At 35.7% G+C, this 17009-nt stretch overlaps 2 protein-coding genes across 2 annotated transcripts in view; one reads left to right on the plus strand and one right to left on the minus strand.

Moving 5' to 3' along the window:
• Window positions 1-11457, plus strand: LOC148596487 (matrilin-1-like). The gene is made up of 4 exons (XM_088563775.1): window positions 1-54; window positions 397-689; window positions 7347-7657; window positions 10448-11457. The coding sequence occupies exons 1-3, from the start codon at window positions 21-23 to the stop codon at window positions 7386-7388; spliced, it is 369 nt and encodes a 122-aa protein (XP_088419901.1). The 5' UTR covers window positions 1-20; the 3' UTR covers window positions 7389-7657; window positions 10448-11457.
• Window positions 11166-17009, minus strand: part of LOC148596488 (uncharacterized) — a 23639-nt gene continuing 17795 nt past the window's right edge. Inside the window, exons 19-22 of the mRNA XM_088563769.1 lie at window positions 15356-15625; window positions 14746-14778; window positions 13445-13518; window positions 11166-11426 (exon numbers count right to left, since the gene is read on the minus strand). Of these exons, the coding sequence (XP_088419895.1) occupies window positions 11235-11426; window positions 13445-13518; window positions 14746-14778; window positions 15356-15625 (569 nt within the window). The 3' untranslated portion in view covers window positions 11166-11234. The remainder of the gene's footprint in view (window positions 11427-13444; window positions 13519-14745; window positions 14779-15355; window positions 15626-17009) is intronic.

Consider the following 17009-nt stretch of genomic DNA (forward strand, 5'->3'; position numbering starts at 1 on the left):
TTCCTTTCATTTCTGTATTTATGCTTCTTGTACAAACTATGTTTGCTGTTCAAAGTAAGTATGTTTTACATTTTAATACTAAAAAAAATGTACTTTTCTCAAATATTATATGATGCTGATATGAAATGATTTGCTCTTTATGTTACAAACGCGTTCCTTTTTTTAAGAATAAGTCCATATAAAATTCAGACAATGCCTTTGGCAAGGTGATTCATGCTGTAGAAAAACCAACGGAACAACCATTTTTTTGGTCTGCATATGCTATATTCTTATGTATTTAGTTATGTACCGTAAATCCCCCACGAATTAAGGTTTGTGAACGAAAACAACAGGTTTTTTTATTGCACCCGTCATTCTAGCGGGTTACATGTGCTCATGTTCTTTATTTTATTTTAGAAAACAATCGCTGCAGAGCTAAGGCAGATGTCATTTTCTTGTTGGACGACTCGGGCAGTATCGCGAATAATCCGCAGCTCTTTGGTGACATGAAAAACATTTCGAATCACATTGTTAACAAATTTAAAGTGTTTGGTCCTGAAGGAATGCAGTTTTCAGCAGTTGCATTTTCTGCCGAAGTCAAAGAACATTTCCCCCTAAATAGATACAGGTCAATAAAAAGTTTGCAACAGGGAATTGATGATATTAAACCGAACTATGGAGGAACAACTCGTATTTGGCTTGGACTTAAAGTAAGTCAGATAAAACCGGCACTTTTTTAGAGCCTGAATGAATCAGGCAAAATCTATCAAATGTCTGAGACATGCACGTCAAAAACCCACCAATCTGATAAAATATGCGTTTTTTGCTCCTGTCAAAATTCGTATCTCTGTTCTTAATTTTCAATTTCAGTTTACTTTATATTGGTGGAGTATATAGGAGCTACTTTTTGGCTGTTCCTGTGTATAATACTGTTTCCCTGTATCAATTTGATCAGATGGAGCAGTGTAGCAAATAGAGTCATCACATTCTGAAACATTTGTTTATATATATAAATATATATAAATATATATAATCAAGTTTAAGCTACACCCCAACTCTAGAATCGATACAAGTTTGCAGATTTGCGATCCAAATTTGTCACTCCCTCAGCGCCGGGATTCGAACCCCTCCTCTTCTCTGACATCTACAATGTATCTCTATAACACAATGTTTAAGATCTTTGTTAACAATAACGATACAAATAACCTCACACCATAGGGTAGGCTGCAGCTGGTTACAAACCATCACACAGGGTAGGCTGCAGCTGGTTACAAACCATCACATAGGGTAGGCTGAAGCTGGTTACAAACCATCACATAGGGTAGGCTGCAGCTGGTTACAAACCTTCACACAAGGTAGGCTGCAGCTGGTTACAAACCATCACACAGGGTAGGCTGCAGCTGGTTACAAACCATCACATAGGGTATGCTGCAGCTGGTTACAAACATCACACTATGGGGTAGGCTGCAGCTGGTTACAAACCATCACACAGGGTAGGCTGCAGCTGGTTACAAACCACCACATAGGGTAGGCTGAAGCTGGTTACAAACCATCACACCATAGGGTAGGCTGCAGCTGGTTACAAACCAACACACCATAGAGTAGGCTGCAGCTGGTTACAAACCACCACATAGGGTAGGCTGCAGCTGGTTACAAACCACACACCATAGGGTAGGCTGCAGCTGCTACAAACCATCACATAGGGTAGGCTGCAGCTGGTTACCAACCATCACACAGGGTAGGCTGCAGCTGGTTACAAACCATCAAATAAGGTAGGCTGCAGCTGGTTACAAACCATCACACAGGGTAGGCTGCAGCTGGTTACAAACCATCACACCATAGGGTAGGCTGCAGCTGGTTACAAACCATCACACCATAGGGTAGGCTGCAGCTGGTTACAAACCATCACACCATAGGGTAGGCTGCAGCTGGTTACAAACCATCACATAGGGTAGGCTGCAGCTGGTTACAAACCACACACCATAGGGAAGGCTGCAGTTGTAACAAACCATCACATAGGGTAGGCTGCAGCTGGTTACAAACCATCACATAGGGTAGGCTACAGCTGGTTACAAACCATCACATAAGGTAGGCTGCAGCTGGTTACAAACCATCACACAGGGTAGGCTGCAGCTGGTTACAAACCATCACACAGGGTAGGCTGCAGCTGGTTACAAACCACACACCATAGGGTAGGCTGCAGCTAGTTACAAACCATCACACCACAGGGTAGGCTGCAGCTGGTTACAAACCATCACACCATAGGGTAGGCTGCAGCTGTTACAAACCATCACACAGGGTAGGCTGCAGCTGGTTACAAACCATCACACAGGGTAGGCTGCAGCTGGTTACAAACCACCACATAGGGTAGGCTGCAGCTGGTTACAAACCACACACCATAGGGTAGGCTGCAGCTGGTTACAAACCATCACATAGGGTAGGCTGCAGCTGGTTACAAACCATCACATAGGGTAGGCTGCATCTGGTTACAAACCATCACATAGGGTAGGCTGCAGCTGGTTACAAACCACACACCATAGGGTAGGCTGCAGCTGGTTACAAACCATCACATAGGGTAGGCTGCAGCTGGTTACAAACCATCACATAAGGTAGGCTGCAGCTGGTTACAAACCATCACACAGGGTAGGCTGCAGCTGGTTACAAACCAATACACCATAGGGTAGGCTGCAGCTGGTTACAAACCATCACATAGGGTAGGCTGCAGCTGGTTACAAACCATCACACAGGGTAGGCTGCAGCTGGTTACAAACCATCACACAGGGTAGGCTGCAGCTGGTTACAAACCATCACACCATAGGGTAGGCTGCAGCTGGTTACAAACCATCACATAGGGTAGGCTGCAGCTGGTTACAAACCATCACACAAGCAAAGCGTAATCATAAATGTAAACTAAAAGTGAAAGCGAAACAATACAAACAAACCTGTGTTTTTTAACAGCTTCAATTAATAACTTTTGCTAATAGTCTATTTTCATATTCCCGACTTTGACGTTTTTGTTTTTAATTTCATGCAAAAGGAAGTAACTCTTCAACCCGACAGACTGATTTACTGTCCAATTTAAGCAATGGACTGCTGTATACTTCAAATTCAAATATTTGATTTATTTGAGCTGCGGTAAGCAGCTGGATACTTTAAACAATTTCGCTACTTACCAAAATAAAAATGGTCTGTTTCAAAGAATGTTTACTGTTTTTTTCCCTAATGAGACCGCAAACCCGGTTGCCGTGTGTTGTTGAGAAACGTCCCTTTGAAAAACTTGATAAAATGGTTTGCATTCCGTAATTATGAAAAAAAGGACTATTGCGCACTTAATGTGTGCTTTTGAGTTAAGGTTTCCGGTTGTGCGATTAGAAATTCAATTTCTGTGATCTTGTGTTTTTTGTAATGTGATTGCTATACATTATCGATAATTCACTTGTACATGTACGGACACTAAACTAGATCATTTTTTTGGAGATGATGAAAGAAAAGACTTCATAAAAGGGTTTTAAAGCATTTAAATACAACAATACTAATCACAATGATGTTGAATGTTTCAGTTTAAAAATATTTATTCAGAAAAATACACATACACATTAGTGAAAATTATGTCTCATTACGAAGTTCTCGATATCTATCTCATTATAATACGAAATGAGAGATTGATTCAGTTCTGCCCCAAACGCAATTCGGTGAATCCACTAGGTTGCGAGAAAAAAGATGTTCATTTAAAAAAATACAATTCATTTGCAGTCAACTATTTAAAATCTGCCCCATTCTTGATCCGCTATGATAATATGTAGGATATTTTTTTCAAACCTTCGTAAGTGATCTTTAAACATGTTTAAAGATCTGGAATCGTGTATAAAATTAGGTAATTTATTACATAATTTAATGACGGACGGTACCAAATATTCAGAATAAAAATTTGTGCGAGTACGAACCTCAGTTATATTCTGAGTTTGACGCGTGTTATAGGTATGTCGACCTCCGACTAAGATTAGTATAATATTACTTAGATATGCCGGCGTATTATTTGTCAGAATCTTTTTTAAATAATAATAGTCTAAGCCGTTCTCGTTTTACGGAACGTTTTTCCCAACCAGTCTATTTATATATTCTATCGATTGAGGTAAGTTTTGTAGCCCCAGTTACAATTCTTTCGGCGTCCAATTGAAAGTTTTCGACTTCATCGATGATAGACTGATTGTGGCAGATTACATCCCCAAATTTCAAAATAGGTCGAATAAAACTCATATATATTCTCTGGAAAGTATATATATCGACAGATAAGTTAAGTTTTCTAATTACGTTTAGTCGTTTATATACCTTTTTAACGATATTATCAATATAATCGTGCCAAAATCTATTGTTCAATACTATAGCGTTTTATAACGTATGACTAGTTACCTCCTGTCAACGGCGGTTGAAGTGGTTTGATTTGAAATGACCAATGACTCATTCTTTTGCGGATTAAATTTTCTGACCATTGGTGAATTTTATCGATATCCCTACTCAGTATCTCTGCTGATTCAGCTGCATTATCTATCTCATATTGTCAGCCAATCACTTAATAGATGCATCGATTTCATCCACAATGTAATTAATAAATATAAAAAAATAAAAGAGGTCCTCAAATAGAACCCTGTGGAACACCAGCATTTATTTTCCTGCAATCGGACTTTTTCCCGTTAAGACCTACACGCTGTCTCCTACCTGTGAGGCAATTTTTAACCTAATTTAATAAATAGCTAGAATTCCATATTTTCTAGCTTAAATAATAGCTAATTATACCAAACACGATCAAAAGCTTTGCTAATATCGCAAAATACTACACTTCCTTCCCACAGTCTAATACCCTACCAAACTCATTTTTAATATAAACAAGTTTGTTAATCGCCGATTCACCACGAGTAAAGTCCGACTGGTCAGGAATAATAACATTATGATCTAAAAGAAAATTGTGTATATATTTATAAACACAACGTTCTATACATATTGAAATGATGCAAAGCAAGGAAATGGGTTTGTAATTGTTTACTTTACTAGGATTTCCGTTTTTAAAAATTGTTCTTACATGTGCTTGTTTCCAATTATTCGGAAACAATGCAATTGACGATGATAAATTAAACAATCTACATACTGGGTACTTTAACTCTGATGACGCTTCTTTTAGAACCGTGGGGCTGATAAAATCAGGACCATTTGCTTTGCTAGTATCTTAACATTTCAAAACAGCTTCATCATTTTCAGAAATTTCTATTGTTGTAAGTAAATGTCATTTTCTGTAAAATTCGGTAGTCGACTATTTGACTCGTTCAATTTCGTCTGCGATGCGAAAAAATCATTGAACTCGTCTGTTTTTCAATGTCATCAAAAATCAATACATAATCTTTCAATAACGGAGAAATACGATGATTTGAGACCCGAAATATGTTTACAAATCTTCCACCAAGTTTGTCGAGTAGGGTTTTTCGGTCGATAATCTATTCAAAACATTTTCGTAGTAATCTTTACGCACACTTCTAGTTTTAGAGGTGACTTCATTTCTAAGTTTACGAAATTTTGCCCATGTCGTGCGGTCTATTGTCAGGCTTTTATGTGTATTCGGTTTTGTGCCGAATACTCTTCTTTATATCGTGTGTTAAACACGCCGGCCGAATAGTAATCGTTCTATTTGGAATCGTTGCATCGGCTGCTTCCAATACCACGTTGGAAATACGCATCAATACTAAATCAATATCGTTAGAGTCAAATAAAATCGTCGTAATAACCGTGGTTATACAGTCAAATCTTAAAAGTGGTATATTTCACGTGTTTTAAGGAGTAACATGTCCTAAGCAGCATTATAACCAAATTCTTAGGAAGTTCGAGATGAAAAAAATATATACACGAAGTATTCAAAACTGAAAATAAAGATAGGAAGTTAAATCCATCACCGATAAGTTCCATCAAAATACGTGTATATCACGGATTGTACAGATAAGATCAGTTCCAACTTCTCAGGGGAACTGTCATGACATTTCTAAAAGTATCATAGAACAGTTCTAGAGTCAGTTCTTCTGACATTTCTGCTACTAGAGCAAGCTCTTCTGACATTTCTGCTACTAGAGTCAGCTCTTCTGACAGTTCTGCTACTAGAGCAAGCTCTTCTGACAGTTCTGCTACTAGAGCAAGCTCTTCTGACATTTCTGCTACTAGAGTCAGCTCTTCTGACAGTTCTGCTACTAGAGCAAGCTCTTCTGACATTTCTGCTACTAGAGCAAGCTCTTCTGACAGTTCTGCTACTAGAGTCAGCTCTTCTGACAGTTCTGCTACTAGAGCAAGCTCTTCTGACAGTTATGCTACTAGAGCAAGCTCTTCTGACATTTCTGCTACTAGAGTCAGCTCTTCTGACAGTTCTGCTACTACAGCAAGCTCTTCTGACAGTTCTGCTACTAGAGCAAGCTCTTCTGACAGTTCTGCTACTAGAGCAAGCTCTTCTGACATTTCTGCTACTAGAGTCAGCTCTTCTGACAGTTCTGCTACTAGAGCAAGCTCTTCTGACATTTCTGCTACTAGAGCAAGCACTTCTGACAGTTCTGACACTAGAGTCAGCTCTTCTGACAGTTCTGCTACTAGAGCAAGCTCTTCTGACAGTTCTGCTACTAGAGTCAGCTCTTCTGACATTTCTGCTACTAGAGCAAGCTCTTCTGACAGTTCTGCTACTAGAGCAAGCTCTTCTGACAGTTCTGCTACTAGAGCAAGCACTTCTGACAGTTCTGCTACTAGAGTCAGTTCTTCTGACAGTTTTAGTGGAGAACATGTCTACTAGTAGAGCTAGAACGGTCAGAAGAGCTGGCTCTGAAACTGCCCGCGAACTGTTCCTAATATGTCATAGAACTAGCTAGAACGGTCAGAAGAGCTGGCTCTGAAACTGCCCGCGAACTGTTCCTAATATGTCATAGAACTAGCTAGAACGGTCAGAAGAGCTGGCTCTGAAACTGCCCGCGAACTGTTCCTAATATGTCATAGAACTGTTCTTATGACAATTATAGAACTGATCTCATCTGTACATTAATGAACAAATCATTTATCGGATTACAACTGGCGATGAAGGACATGATTACCCTTCCGTCCCATCTGATGCCACTCCCGGTTTTATTATTTTTTTGTTATGTCTTCCTTTCCTTATCTACATTTATTATATACATGTATAATTTATTTAATTATGTTCGCTATGAAGATCTTTATTGTATCCTGTTTTCGTGTTCTGGACATAGATTTTGATTTTGACTTATTCGACCATTGTTAATGTTTTGGCATTTGTTTTGCCGATTTACAATAGTAGCGCATAATACAAAATGTACTTCATTCTTAACTTTCAGTATGCACGAACAAACGGCTTTGTTTTATCAGAGGATGGGTAACCGAATGCACGTGAAGATGTCAAACGAATAGTGGTATTGTTGACAGATGGGTTTGATGCTTATAGTGGTCAAACTCGGAACGAGGCAGATAAACTGAAGGCAAAACCTCCGAATGGTACCACAATTATTACAGTGGGAACTGGAACACATTACGATTTTCGCCATCTCAGCTAGATAGCTAGTAATCAGAGTTTAGTGTTTGATTTCAGAAGTTTTCCAGCTCTTGCAAATGCCCTTGATACTATTATTCCTGTAGTATGTTTTTGTAGGTATGTTTTGTTTTGATTACTTTTCGAAATTGTTTTATGATTACTTCATTTTATAATGACGAAATTAATTTTTTAGACATAATTCAATTTCATATCACAACAGTCAATTCCATGTCCCAAAAGTCAATTCTGTGCCACAAAATTCAATTGTGTGTGTCAAAATTCACTTCTGTGTGACAAAATTCAATTTTGTGTAACAAAACTCAATTTTGTGTCACAAAAGTCAATTTTGTATGCAAATTAGTTTACAGAATCCCTTGGATATGCAAATGAATTCTCTCTCATTACGATTTTTGTAAGAAGGCATCTCATTGGATATAGTAACTGCATGTGTCCAATTACTTCGAGCTATGGTTGATGCGCTTTTCTGCAAAAGTAATACTCTATTGAGTATCACTTACTTTTCAGAATAGCTCATGGGCGGATTCAGGCGGGGCGCGGCGGGCGTGCCCGCTAAAATTTGCAAAGCATGAGTTGTCAGGGGTAGATTTAGGCGGTTTTACGTTGAAACTTCAATTTCTCGCAAATATTACCAAAAAAGACGTTAAATTGCACTCACTCTAGAAGAATATTTCATAAATTAACCTCCGCGAGACCCGAGCTTACTATATCCAATGATATAAGCGCCGTGAGAAGCACAGGCTAATCTTGATGTACAAGATAGTTAAAGGCCATGCCCCAGAGTATTTATCAAACATTATACAGCCTTATATCTTAAATATACATGATTATAATCTCAGGCAACAAGTCAACAGTAATAACATACGTTTGTCTGTTTGTAATACTATGGCATATTCTAAGAGCTTTATACCCTCGACCATTAGACTCTGGAATCAACTTCCGATATCAACAAAACACAGTCCCTCTGTTGATGTTTTCAGAAAGAGGCTGAATTCAGCCAACACTGGAGCTCCTGAATACTTCAACACAGGCAACAGAAAAGAGAATATATCGAAGATAATTTTCACTATTTTATGTTTTGTCCACATTATCAAATTCAGAGGTGGTCGCTGCAGAACGTTTGTGCTGAACTACAGATCGATTTTAACTTACATACTTCATGGTAATGAACACCTAACATTTAACAATGATGTCAAGGTGATGTTAGCTACTCAAAATTTTATTAAGAATACTATAAGATTTCAGTAGTACACAATTGTAATGTATAATGCTTATAGTGCTGTGCAGGTGGTAGTTTTGTTGACAGATTGATCTATGTATTGCCTTTTCTATGTTCAATTAAAATCATTTTTGTCTCATAATAACAAGATGAAATTTTGATACACTTTTTCCAAATTATTTCATTCCCTCTTTTTTACATGTATTTAGATGACAAAGTGTAAAATTTAAAGTTTCAAAGATAAATCAATTTGGCATACATATTTTCACTAAATTCTTATTCTTTTAATTGATGAGATAAACTATTTTAAACTGTAACTTAAAGTAATTAATTATTTATTTTAGAAGAATACTAATAGTACTTACCATAACAGATGATAAAATTATTAGGTATCAGTCTTGTATTACATATTCCTGAGCTAAAACACATAGTGTGCCTCCTTTTTGCCTTTTCCTGTTTTTGTTTCTTGTCAAATGACTATCATTTTTCATCAAAAGTACATGGTAAATATCAAGCTATGACACAAAAAGCTTGTTCTTCAGGAAAACAGTATCTTCATGAAAAAAAAAATGCTGCAGAAAAGGGGTCTATTTTATGTACTCAAAATAAAAGTGAAAGTAGAAAAAGTATATTTTTAGTTTGACCTGTCCTGGTGTACCAAAGTTCGTGCCTTTTTTTTCGAAAATGGGCCTAAAAATTATTCTTGACCATACCTTAATTGAAAAACATGGGTCAAAAGTTAGATTGTAAGTCCTTGTCTATTTAAAAAAAATCATGAAAATTTAAGGTACACCATAAAAGTCCATGTGGCAAAGAATACAAGACTGAGACCATTAGTCAACTTTCAAGAGAAACAGAGTTATCTTTCTTTCTATGTATTCTTTTCTAAATGTCTACTATGTTATACATTATGCCATCATGTAAATGCCCGGTATGGAGAGGATATATAGAGGCTCAGTCTGCTATCCAATCCTATTTATAATTTATGAATAAAATATGTTTAAAACAAATATCCAATGAAAAACATTCTTACAAATCGTGATGAGAGTTTCATTTGCATATCCAAAAGATTCTGTAAACTAATTTGCATACAAAATTTACTTTTGCGACACAAAATTCAATTTTGTCTTTTTTGCGTCACAAAATTGAAATTCTTGATTCACTTTTGTGACACATTATTGAAAATTTGTAGTATGTTATAAATTTTGTTAATCTATACTCATTTTTGCTGAACAAAATTCACTTTTGTCTGTACAAAATTGAATTTTGAGAACAAAGCCACACGAGTCCATACGACGCCCTGTACGAATCAAGTTAAAAAGAGAACATTGTTTAGCATTGATAAGACCGCAAAAATGTGTTTCTGTCGTAGAATCACCCTATTGTCGTTGTTGTTGCTGGCGTCTGTCAAGTTTAATTACAATAATAATTACAATAACTTTTTTAAGCGTAAAACTTATCCGATTTGTTTAAAATTTAAACTCATTTTTTCTAGGGGCATGGCGGAGAAAGCTAAAGTTTTTAGAGTTTTTTGCGCCGCCTCTATTGGAAATAAGGGGCTAAAAGTGCATGGGAAAAAGGGTGATATCATTAGCTTTGATGGGAAAAGCTTATTTTTTAAATCGATTTTATTCATATGTAAATCTGTTCCTTTTGTAATTCTGTTTCAGACGACGACGGCGGAAAGTGACGGCAATAGCTCACACAGCCCTTCGAAGCTTATAACGACTATTTTGTTTTAATTGGATTCAAAAAATTTTATAACGTGTCCAAACCAGTTGTGTCCAAAATGAACTGTAATTCCCCGCGTTTAAGTGTGAAAAACTAATATTGTGTCCACACATGCCCAAAGTGATCAGTGTTCGACATGCTGCGGTCGTATCATTCTATACTCTGCGAATCTCTTTATAAAATCATTTGCTATTTGTTTCTGTTTTTACGTACATGTTGTCGAGAATCTCATCTGGACAACACATACTACGCTCACGAATGGGGAAAATGGTCAACAGAAAAAGCATTAACATCCGGTTTGCACCTTCATTTAGGAGCTTAAAAATAGCATAGCAGCTCCATTTTTGTATGTTTTGTAAATGTGACTAAGAACCACTCCAGTCTAGGAAAAAAACATTTGTTAGCTTCGATGAATAAATCCAAACCAAATCGTAGCTTTCTCCCAAACATTCAACAGTATGATAGCGCACCCAAATGTTTACAAATATGACGTAATGAGTTTTACCTTACGTTCTAGGACAAATCAGCCAGAAGATATTTCTGACCTTTACAATAAGAACAAAATAAAAAGTTGCATGAATTTGTGTTTCTTTGGGAACATTTCAGACTTCACCTGTCGCATATATCATAAACATAAGTTTATAAAACAATACAAAATTGTTTAATTTTGATATGTTTATTAATAAACAAAACGTAAAAATGAGGTTCAGTCACGTGATGAGCTAATTAGTATCCTGTTGCTTGTAGTTTGACCTTGATTTTATGCTGTTCTGTAGAACCGGAAGATGAACCAGAGCTTGAACCGGAACTTGAACCGGAACTGTAGCTAGTACCAGAACTGGATCCAGAAGTTGCACCGGAAATCGCCTTTTCAATCTGGGTCTTCAGACTGCTTATTCCTGTTTTGGATACGGTGACCTATAATATAATGAAACGTTTTGTTATTGAATGATTTTTTAAAGTAAAAAAAACACACAAAAAAAAAAAAAAAAAAAAAAAAAAAAAAAAAAGTTTGCACTGTTAAAACATTTACTTACAAGTTGTCGGTAGAAAAGATAGGTGAACCATGAATATTGCACCATATATAATAATAAAAATCACGGGTACATTCTGTGTCAGCCACGATAACCTACGCCACCTGTTTATATTGCTTCCTTCCATAGAACTTTGTATAATGCAAAGATAATTAAGAGCGATAATTTTGAACTTGATATGAACAGATCAAAAAAGAAGGCGTGGTGTCTCAAGCCTAAAGAGTAACGCCCGCCAATGAGAGTAACGTCCACAAATGAGAGTAACGCCCATCAGTGAAAGTAACGCCCATCAATGAATACATCAATTAAGAGAAATTGTTTCATACTCGTATGGAAGATCGATTATAATTCAAGGCATTTCAAATTAGAACATGAATAATAAGCAAAAAAATAAATAAATGAACCTTAAAAAGGTCTACTTGAATATGACATAATTACTCTGATATAAACATAATTTCAAAACTTGAAAGCCATCGAGCTAAATTATCTGCTTCAGTGGAGCACTTTTTTTAGTTATATTATCTATAGCTTACAGTAGAAAAGGCACCTGAGTTATTTTACTACATACGTATTACTTGAGCAACCAAAGTATATTGACAGTATACATATATTGGTGATTTACAGACATCGACAGTATATATAACACATTTATTACCCAGGCATGAACTACCTGAATGTTAATCATAACGGGGCCACTAGTGGTGAAGAAATGTAATAAACACATCGTGTATATAATCTTGTTTTAAAAAAAATGTCAAGTCGTAGTATTAAACAATAGCAATGTATTGATTAGAAATTCAAACAATGACATCCGAATTTAGTTTGCGTTGGGGAAATGAATGCTCGGCAGAGCCTTGCATCTTACCCCCATCCTAAGCCAAGTCAACACATTTATTGCCTATAGGGTCTGTAAGTCTCGTCCTCGTTTCATTTTCCTTACCGGAATTTCTGATGTAGAACATATTGAAATCCGAAGACCGATCTGCATTTTATTGTTTACTTCCGGGTTCTCGAAACGCTGTATTACAATGCAAACTCTTCTATTTTACGCTTTTCATGAACCTTTTATAATGTGGAAATGTATTTGTCATCTTTATCGGTATTTTTACGCGAAAATATGTTTTGCTCATATATAATGAATCTATCGCATTGAAAATGACAAATCTCTACGCATTTGAATGGTAGACTTGGCCCTATTCTCGTGAAACCACAGAGTCACATGACGAGACTTACAAACCCTATATATCTGGTTGGTATAGAAAGGTGCATCGGGCTGTACTATATGTTAATAAATATGTAATTTCATATTGGCCTTGCTATAGGTTTGAGGTCTGTCATATTGGTCGAGGCTGCCGAACCCAATATGATTGACCGAAACCTATAACAGGGCCAATATGAAATTACATATTTATTGCCAATTTTATTAACCAACTCAACTAGATGATTTGTAGAACAGTTGTTTTTGGTTTTTACCAAAAACATGTAGGTTTATTTGCATTAATCAGTCCTAAATATCCTTTTTTGTATAAAATGGAAGATTGTGTTTCTGCAGCTTTTAGCCCTGGTGATCAAAGTTCATGAAATCCAATTCTACCTCAAAATGGCGATGTCAAACGACCGGAAGTTATGATGCCGTATTGGCCCTGGTTTAATTCGTATTGACCCTCTTTTTTCATATTGGCCCCGTATAGATGCCCGGTTTGAATTCATATCAGTTGGTCAGTTTTTGACATATTATAACGTATTTTGGTTAATAATACTAGAAATAAAAGTTTTCTGATGCTCACAAAAACATGAGTTGAATGAGTCTTTCAAAAACCAAAAATGCTACTTACATGTAACTGAATTCCAAAAAGGCGTCGATTCAACTTTTCTATGATCTTTTGACGGAATAATACAAACCTTTCCTGGTGTATAGGAGCTTCCGCTTGTCTGTTTAAATGTTGTAGCACAACCACCATATGAACCACATCCACCTGAAATATACAGTAAATATAAACAAAAACAAATAAACAAAGACAAAAACGCGTGTTTTCATTTTGATCCAGTGTGATAACATAGTGTATCGTTCGGGTTTTAGCTAAATTCAGAACTTAAACATTTTGCAAGCATATTACATTGATATTAAGCGTAAGAATTTGTAAGAGAGCATGGAGTGGTGTTTTTGGAATAATATCAACATGTATTATGTTGTATAAAACATTACATTCAAAGTCCCAGTATGATTACTGATGTAGCAAACCTTTCGAGGGGACAGCCATTTGATTTTTAGGTTGAGTTGGCAAGAATTTTCATAATTATTTTTTTGACAAGGAACTTTTGAAAACAAAATTACTCTGATCTAAACATAATGCTGTTACTTGAGTAAAAGTGTTTGTAAGAATCAGGCAAAATGGGAAAAACCAGAAACATTAATTTCAAAACCCCACCGATCTGACAATGTAATTTCACTCAAGGATGCGTTCTCTATTTTAAAAGAACATTTTGTTTTTATCTCTGCATCAGTGCATTTGCTCGTAAATTTTTCAATAAAATGTTAGAAAAAAGGAGGTTTCTGACAGAGGTATCTGCTTGAAATGTTCATTTTCAGTGCATATCAATGAAATTTTAACGCAATGGTCCAGCATGTTATGGAAAATCTAGCCTGTTTTCCTTAATTCTGATGGAGAAGAGAGTCAAATTTAACTATCAATACGGTAGTTTGTTTCACCCACTGCCTGATTGTTACAGACACTGACCATTGAATTAAAATTTCATTTCAAGGGCAGATAACTCTGAAAAAAGTCTCATTTTATAATATTCTATTGAAATATTTCTAAACAATCCAGTTATACCGATGTCAAATGATGGTCTTTTCAAAAGGAACAAGTATCCTTGAGCGACATTTTATTGTCAGATCGGTGGGCTTTTGACAGACATTTTCCCCATTTTTTGCCTGGTTCTTACAAATGCTTACACTAAAAATATTGGTGTATAGAGATATATCAAGAAGATGATAATAAAAAAAACATTAACAAAAAGTAATATTCAAGTATGGAATATGAGTCTTTATAAAGATCACGTTATTTCTAGAGGTTATCGGGTATAAATACTTGGTAAATGCAATAAAATCTCTGCCTTTTATCCTTCATGTGCCACACCTAATATATACATTTTGCCCCATTCTTGGACGGAGAAGTACTTAAAGTATAAACATTGCTTACCTTTCGGGAACTCAAAGATGACCTTGATCAATCCTTAAAAGACAAAAAATTAGTTTAATGGTTTTGACAGGTCATCGATTTAGTCAGAGTTTTGTATAGACTGTTTCACGGTGTTAAAACGGTAAAACTGTTTAAAGAATTTCATAAAAATCTATTTCGCGGTTGATTTTTACTAACAGTAGATAAATGTGTTATAATAAGGTCGACAGTCTGTATTTTTTTTTGTAGTGAATCAAGTTTAATATTTTAACTAATATCATTTTTCTAGTTTTTTTTCCTGACGTCCGAGTGCTTGTACTTCGTTCGTTAGCTAATCTAGTGTCAGTCGTTCTTATTGTTGAAAAGGGTTAAAACCCAAAACAGCTCGATCAGGCGACAATGAACAACCATGACAATCCATTTGATTCACTTTGCTGTTTTTTTAAGAATATTTCATAGTGAAGTTGAAGACATTGTATGATTTTAATCGTATCGTGTAACTTACGATTAAAATCATGATTGATTTTTGGGGTTTAACGCCCGAAATATAGCTGCTCGGGCGCTAAACCCCAACAATCAATTATGATTTTAATCGTAAGTTACACGGTAAGATGGTTGTATTTACGCTCACCTCTCATTCCTCGGTCTCCACGGTCACCTTTCACTCCCTTGAATCCTTTGTCACCTCTTCCTCCTTTGGCCCCCTTGTCTCCAGTTTCTCCCTTGTCTCCACGTTCTCCTTTTTCACCACGTGGTCCTTTGTCTCCCCTCTTGCCTTTGTTCCCATGGTCACCCTGGTGACCTTTGTCTCCCTTTGCACCTTTGTCTCCTTTGTCACCTTTGTCTCCCTTAACACCTTTAGCCCCGGTTTCACCCCTTAGTCCTTGGTCACCTTGCAGTCCTTTGAAATAGTATATAACATTTATTGTAAATCAGTTTTGGAGTAGAAAAAAATAATGTAATGTTTTTGGTAAATTACAACTAGGCAGATTTTCTACTGTATCATTAATTAAAACACAAGTCATGTTATATTTCTGCAGATTAAACATGGGAAATATTAATCCCCTATTGAAGGAAGCATATGAGCTCAATAAAAATCTTGATGGTGAAGGGTTATACACATGGTATAGTTTTGTAAATAATATTTTTGAAGATGTGGAATTAGATATTAAAAATTTTGAATCTGCTGATAAACATTATAGTAAAATAAAATTTAATTTAAAGATAAAGTTTAAAAAACAAGTAAGCAATATATACAAAGAGAAAAATTGTAAATAAACTTTCATCTATCAATGACAGCTCAAAATTATTTCTATACAGTAAACTTAAATCAGAAATAGAAATAGAAGAATATCTGATAAAAGAGTCGAATTTTAAAAACAGACAAATGATTACTAAATTTCGTGTAAGCTACCAAACACTGGAAGTTGAAATAGGAAGGTATAAAAATATTTCAAGGGAAAACAGGTTTTGTAAAATATGTAAAGATGAAGTTTATGATGAGTACCATTTTTTTCTTAACTGTAAACAGAACTCGAATGTAAGAAATAAGCTATTTGTGGAAATTGTTAAACAAAATTTTAGCCAACCACTGATAAACTAAAAAATATACTATCTCCAAAAGCTGAACTTTTGCCAGTGATTTTTTAAAGCAATCATTAGAATTATTAGAATTGCGAACTTGAGGTCCATGTCGGCCAAAAGTTGCACAATTGCATATACCTGTATATATATATATAAAGTTTTATTATAAAAAAAATCGTTTATTTTATCCTTTCAGATTCAGAAATGTATTTTATAATTAAAATCCCGGAAAAAACAAAATCATCAATAAAACTATAATAAAATAATTTATCATTTTAACGGGAAAACTTTGTACAAATCTTTACAGTTTTAAATTAAGGTCGTTTAATACAACTACGAAAATGCATATATAATGATGCAATCCTAAATTCATATAGTCACACCGAAAGCGGGTATAGAGTTATACAAATAGATGTTGTATGATTGCCAATGAGGTAGTTATCCACCAAATGCTACCCACCGCACAATTAAACTTCTACAGATCAACATACGGTCTTCAATGATAGGCAAAGCCCATACCATAAAGGAAGCTGTAAAAGGCCACAAATAAAATGGTGTGAAACTACCAAAGAGGTAAAAATCGACGTAGTCTATACACAAAACGTAAAACGAATAACAATGAACATAAAAAAAAACAACGATAACCATTGGACTGCAGGTTCCCGACTTGGGAAAGGCACATAATGTATGTTTACATTTTT

Source organism: Perna viridis, chromosome 15 (genome assembly GCF_037379345.1).
Source record: "Perna viridis isolate PV_CMFRI_1.1 ecotype Kerala chromosome 15, ASM3737934v1, whole genome shotgun sequence".
Lineage (NCBI taxonomy): Eukaryota > Metazoa > Mollusca > Bivalvia > Mytilida > Mytilidae > Perna > Perna viridis.

Coding starts and splice junctions, on each gene's coding strand:
- LOC148596487 (XM_088563775.1), top strand. CDS start 21: ATGCTTCTTGTACAAACTATGTTTGCTGTTCAAA. Junction 55..396: donor AACTATGTTTGCTGTTCAAA/GTAAGTATGTTT, acceptor ATTTTATTTTAG/AAAACAATCGCTGCAGAGCT. Junction 690..7,346: donor GTATTTGGCTTGGACTTAAA/GTAAGTCAGATA, acceptor CTTAACTTTCAG/TATGCACGAACAAACGGCTT.